This window comes from Elephantulus edwardii, unplaced genomic scaffold (genome assembly GCF_000299155.1).
Source record: "Elephantulus edwardii isolate Elephantulus edwardi_28Jun2011 unplaced genomic scaffold, EleEdw1.0 scaffold00109, whole genome shotgun sequence".
Taxonomy (NCBI): Eukaryota; Metazoa; Chordata; class Mammalia; order Macroscelidea; family Macroscelididae; genus Elephantulus; species Elephantulus edwardii.
The window spans coordinates 5599299-5608518 of record NW_006399859.1 but is presented as its reverse complement, the minus strand read 5'-3'; the positions used below and the strand labels follow the sequence as shown (position 1 = coordinate 5608518).

Sequence of the window (9220 nt, the reverse complement as noted above, 5' to 3'; positions counted from 1 at the left end):
CTACTATGTCAATCCATCTTTCTCTCCTGAACTGACCCTCTACTCTTCCAAGCATGATGTCTTTCTCCAAGGACTAGTCCCTTCTGGCCACCTGCTCAAAGTATATGAGATGGAGTTTCAAAATTCTTGCCTCCAAGGAGCAACCTGGTTTCACCTTCTCCAGGACATATTTGTTTGTTGTCTTGGCATTCTGTGATATGTTCAATACTCTTCTCAAGCACCACAACTCAATAACATTGATTCTCCTTCTGTCATCCTCAGTCACTGTCCAACTCTCAGATGCATAGCAAGCAATTGGGAAGACCTGGCCTGGATCACCTTAGTCTCTAGACTGACATTGTTGCTCTTTAACACTCTAGAGAGATCCTTGACACCAGATTTTCTCAAAGCAGCTCATTTTTTATTTCCTGACTGCTGGTGCCAAGAGTGTTGTTTGTGAATCTGAGCAACACAAAATTCTTAACAACCTCAATTTTTTTTCTCTCCATCTATCATGACACTACCAATTGGCCTAGTGATAAAGATCTTTGTTTCCTTGATGTTGAGATACAATTTGTACTGAAGGCTGCAGTCCTTGACATTCCGCAGCAAATGCTTCAAATCCTTCTCAGTTTCTAAGAGCAAGATTCTTAGAGCAACCTGCATAACACAGGTTGTTGATAGTCTTCTTGCAATTCTGATGCCACTTTCCTCTTCATAAAGTCAAGTTTCAAGAATGATCTGTTCCATATGTCAATTGAAATGGCATGGAGAAAGGATACATCCCTAACAGACTCCTTTCTTGATTTTGAACCATGTAGTGTCAATGACTTCATCTTACTTAGATTCACATCAATACACTTGATACTAGCAGTCAGTATATCAGGAGATGTATTTCACTGGGAATATCTACAGTCAGGGACCTTTCCAAACTTCTGAGGAACAATGATGTCAATTTGAGGCCTAAGTTGCACCTGATTCAGGCCATGGTCTTTTCAATCACTTGCTATTGTATCTGAGAGCTGGACAATGGATAAGAAGGACAGAAAAAGAAGTGATGTCTTTTGTGCTGTGGTGTTGGAAAAGAGTACTGAATATCTGATCATGGATAGCCAAAAGAACAAATAGATATGTTTTAAAGAAGGTGTAGCCAGAGTGCTCCTTGGAGGCAAATATGATAAAACTGCATCTTGTATTCTTTCAGTATATTGTTAGGAAGGTCAATTCATTGGAGAGGAATATCATTCCTGGAAAGGTGGAAGGATGGCAAAAGAGAGGAAGACCCTCAACCAGACGAATTGACCTAAGAAAGGTGGCAATGGGCTATAGTACGTCAGAGATTGTGAGGATAGTGTAGATAGAACAGGGTTCAGATCTGTTCATAGGGTCACTATGAGTCATACTCTACAGCATCTAACAACAACAACAACAACAACAACAAATTTCACTTCTACCATCACAGTTAAGGAGTGTAGACCTCAGAGGTCCAAGTGTCCACCCAGACATAAAGTAAAGGAGGTTGTGTATAACAGTCTTCAAAACAATGCAATAGGATTTGTTAAGCATTTTTTAATCTCCAAAAATGGAATATAATATTATATTATTGTATGTAATATACAGTAATTGGGAGATCAAAAAAGGAAAAATATATGGCTTATTATAACACTCATTTTATAATCATACTTGAGTCCAGAGAGCATTATGCTGGGTGTAGTAATTTGGTCACATAAGGAAAAATACTGTATAAAACCATTATTGTAAAAATAGAAGGATAATGGAAAAAGATGTGTATAAATGTTCAAAAGGGGAAAGGGAAAGAGAAAAGGATGTAGAAAAAGGAGGAGGAAAATCACTAGGATAGCAGAGATTAGTGGGCAGAGGGGTGTGTGTATGAAGGAATAGGAAAGATGCAGTGGGGACTTGAAAAACAGGCTAATAATAAGCCTATTGCAATAACAATTAATGATATAAAATAATGTATATGATTGATTATATGAAACACAATGTAAAGGAAAGATTGGATTAAACACATACATGTGTGTGAAGCACAGTGCACATAAACGATTGGAATGCAAACCAATAACAAATTAATTAAAAAAATAAAAAATTAATTACTGAAGTTACTAGGGACAAAATATGCTTTGAAGTCACACCTGTTTGAGTAAACCGGCGGCTCTAAGCACTACACCACACTGCTCCCTGACCTCTCCGTGGTTTCCTGAGGGACGCTTCCTCCAGGTTCATCCATCTCAGGAGTGTCCTGCAGCGCTTTCTGGAGAATCATCCCGAGGCTTGGCCTCTTCTGCTGTCTATAGGAGCCAACGAAGAAGTAAATGATGGGGTTGATGCTACTGTTAACACAGTAGAGAATTATAAACCAGGAAGTTGATAATTGCTCTAAAGAAGTTGGAATCAAACGAAATAGGAAGGGAAAGTCACAGAGGAGGAAAGTCAACACTGTGAGAACAATGGTCACATAGATCCTGGTCAGTTTCTTCTTTTGGAAGTCACAGAATATCTTCACCAGCAAAATCACGTTAGATCCCAAAAGAGTCACAAATAAGAAAATCAGCCAAATGGCAAGGAACAAATGAAATGCTGAACAGTAATTGTCAGGCTTTTCAGCTATCTTGTTACATAGATGTCCTTCCAGAGCACCCAGCAACAGGGACAAAGTCCAGAGCACCACACACGTGACAGCTGATGTGTGCCTTGGGCGTCGGCACCGGTACCAGATGGGGAACAAGACGGATAGGCAGCGTTCAGTGCTTATGCAGCTGAGAATGCTCAGGTCTGCAATAAACACGAAAGCCCAAACAACTTTAAAGAGAAAAAGGATATTTGAGTGCAAGTCAATGAATATCATCAGGGATATGATAACCTCAAGGAAGAGGAAGAGGAAGTCAGCCCCTGCCAGGTTGAGAATGTAAACAGAGAAGGAGTTTCTTCTCAGGCGGAAGCCCAGGAGCCACAGAACAACTGTATTTCCCAGCAGCCCACCCAGGGCTATGAGGAACGTCAAAATTGTCAAGCTTAGAGGCTCCTTCTCTGGGCTGTTGTTGGAAGAAGAGGTCGGGTGACTTCCATTCATTGTGGTAGAGTTGATTCCCCATCCTGTGGTGGTTGGATTCATGCGTAGAAACTCTCCACTCCTGTTCCTAGAAATACAAACAAGACTTGGCATTTGCTATGTAGTTGTTGAGGGGCTCATTTTTTTGTAGTCTACAGAGGTTGCACTGCTAACCTAAAGATAGCCTGTTCAGATCCACCAGCAGATCTTCGTAACCTCTGAAAATCAGCTGCAAGGGCTGGAGGTCAGATATGAGTCAACTCTGAATCGATTGCAATAAGTGAGGGTTGGTTGGGTTGTTTTTTCGTTTTTTTTTTTTAACACTCTGATCATCCTGTTAAAGAAGAATCATTGTCTCAATTTTAGAGAAGATGGATATGGAGGCTTGTTGTGATTAAGTAATTTAACATACTCTAAGGAGACCTGGAATCAAGACTCAAGTCTCAGCTTTTTGGTGGTGTTAGGTGTTGTCAAGTCAACAGTGGTCCATAGTGACCCTATGAACCTTACCCTATCCTGTGCCATCCTCATCATCCCTAACATTGACACGGTTACTATTTCCATCCATCTAGGTGACGGCAGAGGAAGACATTTAATGTCTTCCTTACTTTCCCTAACCCGCCATATTTCTAGTCATCATCTTTTTCTAAGGACTGACTCTTCCTGACAACATGCCCAGAGTATTTCAGATGAAATGAAACCATTCCTTTGCCTCTGTGGAACATTTCGACTAAACTTTTTTCAAGATACATTTGTCCTTTGGGTAGCCCATGAGCTTATTCAAGACTCTTATCCAATATCACAACCCAAAGACATCAACTCTTCTCTCATTTTTATTCATTGTCTAACTTTCAGATGCACAGAAAGTAACTGAAAAGAACATAGCCTGGACAAGGTGTGCCTTAGTCTTTAAACTGACACTGTTGCTTCTTAGCACCTTGGAGAGGTCCTTGACAGCACATTTCTTTAATGCAATGTGACTTTTGATGTCTTCAGGTTTTTATGGAGATTATATAGTGTTCACTCCACGCTTTCTATATACATGGGACTGACTTGTGACTGAAGGAGCCCTAGTGGGACTTACTTTCTGTGTTGGGTTGTTAAATGAAAGATGTGAACTACCAACTGCTCTAGGTAAAGATGACAAAGCTGTGTCTCACATACTTTGATAATGCTGCTAGGAGAGGCTGTTCTTTAGAGAGGAATATCATGCTTGGAAAGGTGGACGATTGGTGAGAAAGATATTCAACCAGATGGACTGACACTGTGACTGCTGCAATGGGCTCAACTGTGTCAGAAATGATGGATTGCTGTAAGTTGTATGTACTTAACTCGATGACACCTAACAGCAACAACAACATTATCAGGTTTCTTTAAATTTTTCTTCTCCTTTCCTACCATTTTATAATCTGGGAAACCCAATAAAATCCAACTACAGAAGAGGTTTGATTTCTCTTTGTTTTATTCTGCTTGAGAGGAGCTCTGATGGGTTGTGGTTAAGACATTTGGCTGCTAACCTAAAGGTGGGTGGTTTGAACCCACCAACCTCTCTGAAGGCAAAAGATGAGGCTGCCTACTTCTTTAAGTTTTACTCCATCTTACAGGTTAGCTGTATGTTATTTATGGCACCTTTTTTTGTTTATTTGTTTGATTATTCTGTGATGGAACTTTCCCTTCCATGCACCTTCGTGTGTCACATTTCTAGTCTTTCAGGAAGCAGAAGGAAGAAAGTCTTAGACAAGCTCTTTAGAACAGCCAAAATGGTCCCAGCATTCCTTTTGTTCTAGGACAGAGGTTCCCTCTCACAGACAAGAGGTTGGAAGACTAATCCTTACTAATCATGCTTGGTGATTGAGTGAATCCATACACCAACGAGAAATAAAAAAGTGTTTTAAAGACCCGAGAGAGATATGATCATTTGCTAGACAAGTGTGACAATGCCCGGGCCTCTTGTGCTAGAAATACCAGAAAAAATAAGCATAATGCGGCTAAGAAGAGCTTTTTTTCTTGTCCATTTCTACTCCCCAGTGCCTTGGTGTGTCTAGTATGCTCAGTAAGTATCCAAGAAATCATTCTTTAACAAATAGATGCATTTGACTGAATGAATATAGAGTACAAAGTAGGGAATGTTGTTGATGTTTTGTGCTGCTGAGTTGGAAGTAACTTATAACTGACCCTTCAGAGTGTTTTCAGAGGCTGTAAATCACACAAGAAGAGACAGCCCATCTTTCTCCTGCAGAGCAGCTGGTGGATTCAAACCACATGCTTTTGAGTTTACAGTGCATCTCCTTATCCACAAAGCCACCAGAAGTTCCTGATTGTTATTAAACAGGTGGATGCTTTTAAATACATGTTCTTGTTGTTGCTGTTGTTGATTGCCTTTGAGTTAAGCACAACTCATAGTGACCCCATGAACAAAAGGTCTGAAGCCTCTCTACAACTATCGGCATTTATCAAAGTTCATAGAGTATCCGGAGGCATATTGTTTAGGAAGTGGATGCCACTCCTTCTTCCAAACCTGTCATAGAATGATATTGTTTGAGTTGCCTCTGAGCCATAGTGACCCTATGTACCCTTCCTTGTCCTGAGCCAGTCTCACTAATTCTGACACACCAACCTCCATTTCCCCAGTCACTATTTCAATCTATCTCATCTGCGATCTGCCTCTCCTTTGCTCTCTGTCCACCCTTCCAAGCATGATGTCCTTCTCCAACGACCAATCTCTCCTGACCACGTGCCCAAAGTAAGTGAAGCAGAACTTCAAAATCCTAGCCTCCAAGGAGAGACTTGATTTCGCCCTCTCCAAGACAGACCTATTTGTTTTCTTAGTAGTCCATGATATGTTCATGACTCTTCTCTAGCACCACAACTTGAAGGCATCTTATTCTTCTTCTGTCATCCTTAGCCATTGTCCAACTCTGAAGCATAACAAGTAATTGAAAAGACCGTGTCCCAGATTAGGTACACCTTTGTATCTAGACTGACATTGTTACTTTTCAGCACTTTGGGGACATCCATGACAGCAGATTTTCCCCAATGCAATTTGTCTTTTGATTTCCTGACTGCTGGTGTTGAGAGTTTTGATTGTCGATCCAAGCAAGCTTTAATTGTTAGCAACCTCAATCTCTTCTCCATCTATTATGGTGCTGCCAACTGGCCCAGTGGTGAGAATCTTTGTCTTCCTGATGTTGAGCTTCAGTCCATATTGAAGACTACAGTCCTTGACCTTCTGCAGCAAGTTCTTCAGGTCTTTTTTAGTTTCAACAAGCAAGGTTGTGTCATCTGCATATCATAGGCTATAAATGAGTCTTCCTTCAATCTTGATGCCACACTCCTCCTCATAAAGCCCTGCCTTCCTAATTATCTGTTCTGCATACAGATTGAAAAGGTATGGGGACAGGATGCATCCCTGATACACTCCTTTCCTGATTTTGAACCAATGGGTATTTTCTTGCTCTGTTCTGAGGACTGCTTCATGGTCCAAGTATAGGTTTCGTATAAACATGGTCAAGTGCTCTGAGATTCCCATTTTCCTCAAGGTTAGCCACAATTTATTGTGATCCATATAGTCAAGTGCCTTTGCATAGTTGATGAAATGCAGATAGACATTCTTCTGGTACTCTCTGCTCTCTGCCAAGATCCATCTGACATTGGCAATAATATCCCTAGTGCCACGACTTCTTCTAAACCCAGCCTGTATTTCTGGTAGTTCTTTGTCAATGTACTGTTTAAGTATTTTCTGAATAATCTTCAGCAGGAATTTGCTGGTGTGTGATACTAGTGATACTGTTCAATAATTTCCACACTCTGTCGGGTCACCTTTTTTTTGTAACGGGAATAAATATGGATTAAATTAGTGAAGCACAAATAGAGTGGCTATTTGATCTCCTAGTGGTTAAGCAGTTGTACTGCCCGCTCATAGGTTCAAGTCCACAAACTTCTCAGAGGGAGAACAATTACCTCTGGTGAGATTTATCACCGTTGAAAACTCATTGGAGGGTTAGCAATGAGTTGGTTCTGGTTGAATGGTAATAGGTATGTTTTTTAAAACAAAAAATATTGTAAATGAGATTTTCCCTATAAAATGTACATGTAAAGAGAAGAAAAATATTTATCATCATTCTCTTATGCTTAAAGCTCTTTGTGTTTGAAAAAAATAATTTGACATTCCCAAGTAGGTATTAGCAGACACTCTTCTGCCTCTGAACTGGGGAGAGGGTCAATGTAAGTTTAATAAAACATTTAGGGTTGTTGTTGTTATGTGCTGTCGAGTCACTTGTGACTTATAGCATCACTATGTACAAGAGCCCTAAACCCTATTTTATCTTGTGCCAACTTTATTGTTTCTGACATACCTACCCTCATTATCCTAGTTACTGAATCGATCCATCACATCGAGAATCTTTCTTGAGCTGTACCTCCACTCTCCCTTTCTGAGGACCTCCTTGTAATTTGTCCAAAGCGTTTCAGACGAAGGAAGCTTCAGAATCCTTGCCTCCAAGGAGCAGCCTGGTTTCACTCTCTCCAGGACAAACCTGTTTGTTCTCCTAGTTGTCTATGGTATATTCAACACTATTCTCCAGGATCACAGCTCCAAGGCATCAATTCTTTTTCTATCATCCCTAGTCATTGTCCAGCTCTCTCATGTATCATAGCAAGCAATTGCAAAGACTATGGCCTGGATCAGGCACACCTTGTTTCTCTTCAATACTCTGGAGAGGTAGGTCCCTGACAGCTGACTTTCTCAATGCAATTTGTCTCTGGCTGCTGGTACCAAGAGTGTTGATTGTGGAGCCAAGTAAACTAAAACTGTTAACAATCTCAGTCTCTTCGCCATCCATAATGATGCTTCCAATTGGCTCACTGGTGAGAATCTTTGTTTTCTTGATGTTGAGCTTCAAGTCATATTGAATGCTGCAGTTATTGACCTTATGCAGCAAGCACTTCACGTCCTCCTCAGTTTCAGCAAGCAGCATTGTGTCTTCTTCATAATGCAAGCTGTTGATGAATCTTCCTTCAATCCCCATGGCACATTCCTCCCCAGATAGCCCAGCGTCCTGGATGATCTGTTCTGCATACAGATTGAAAAGGTATGGAGATAGAATACATTCCTGGCAGACACCCTACCCAATTTTGAACCATGCAGTATCTCCTTCCTCTGTTCTGATGACTATCAAATGTTCTAGCATTCCCATTCTTCTCAGAGTCAGCCACAGTTTTTTGTAATCCACACAGTCAAAAGCCTTAGAATAGTCAATGAAACACAGATAGAAATTCTTCTGGTATTCTATGTTTACAGCCAAGATCCATCTAACATTAGCTATTATATCCATAGTACCACACCTCTTCTAAACCCAGCCTGCACATCTGGCAATTCTCTGTTGACATGTTGCTCCAGTCATAAGACAGAAAGACTTTATCAACTTGTTTAGAATCTGGGAAGATTGGAAAGAAAGAAGAAGAGCTGACAATATAGATGGAATAGAAGTATGTGTAGCATGGAACTATTTTAGGATGATTATTAAATGACTTGAAGGGATTATGCAATGTTGCTGTTATGTGCCATTGAGTTGCCTGTGACTCATAGTGAGCCTATGCACTGAATAGCTCTGAACCCTTTCCTATCTGGAGACACTCTCCAACACACCTAAACCTATTACCCTAGTTGCTGTGTCAATCCATCTAAACCAGGGCTATCCCTTCACCTTTCCAAGCATGATGTTCTTCTGTAATGACTGGTCCCTCCTAGCAATGTGCCTGAAGTATGTGAGGTGGAGTTTCAAAATCCTTGCCTCCAAGGAGGAACATAGTTTCACCCTCTTCAGGACAAGCCTGTTTGTTTGCTTGGTGGTCTATGGAGTGTTCAACATTCTTTGTCAGCACCACAATTCAAAGGCATCTATTCTACTTCTGTCATCTTTAGCCATTGTCCAGATTTCTGATGCATAGCAAGTAATTGGAAGACAATGGCCTAGATCAGGTGCACCTTAGTCTCCAGACTGACATTGATGCTCTTCAGTACTATGGTGAGATCCCTGACAGTAGGTTTTCCCAATGCAATTTGCCTTTTGATTTTCTGATTACTGGTGCTAAGAGTGTTGATTGTGAAACCAAGAAATCTGAAATTATTGACAATCTCAATCTCCTCTCCATCTATCATGAAGCTGCCAG

The 9220-nt window shown here is 40.7% G+C and overlaps 1 protein-coding gene across 1 annotated transcript; it reads right to left on the bottom strand.

The window, feature by feature from the left end:
- Positions 1–2161: 2161 nt before the first annotated feature.
- Positions 2162–3070, bottom strand: LOC102861631 (mas-related G-protein coupled receptor member X1-like). The gene has a single exon (XM_006892066.1). It carries the CDS (start codon positions 3068–3070, stop codon positions 2162–2164), a length of 909 nt encoding a protein of 302 aa, XP_006892128.1.
- Positions 3071–9220: the final 6150 nt, after the last annotated feature.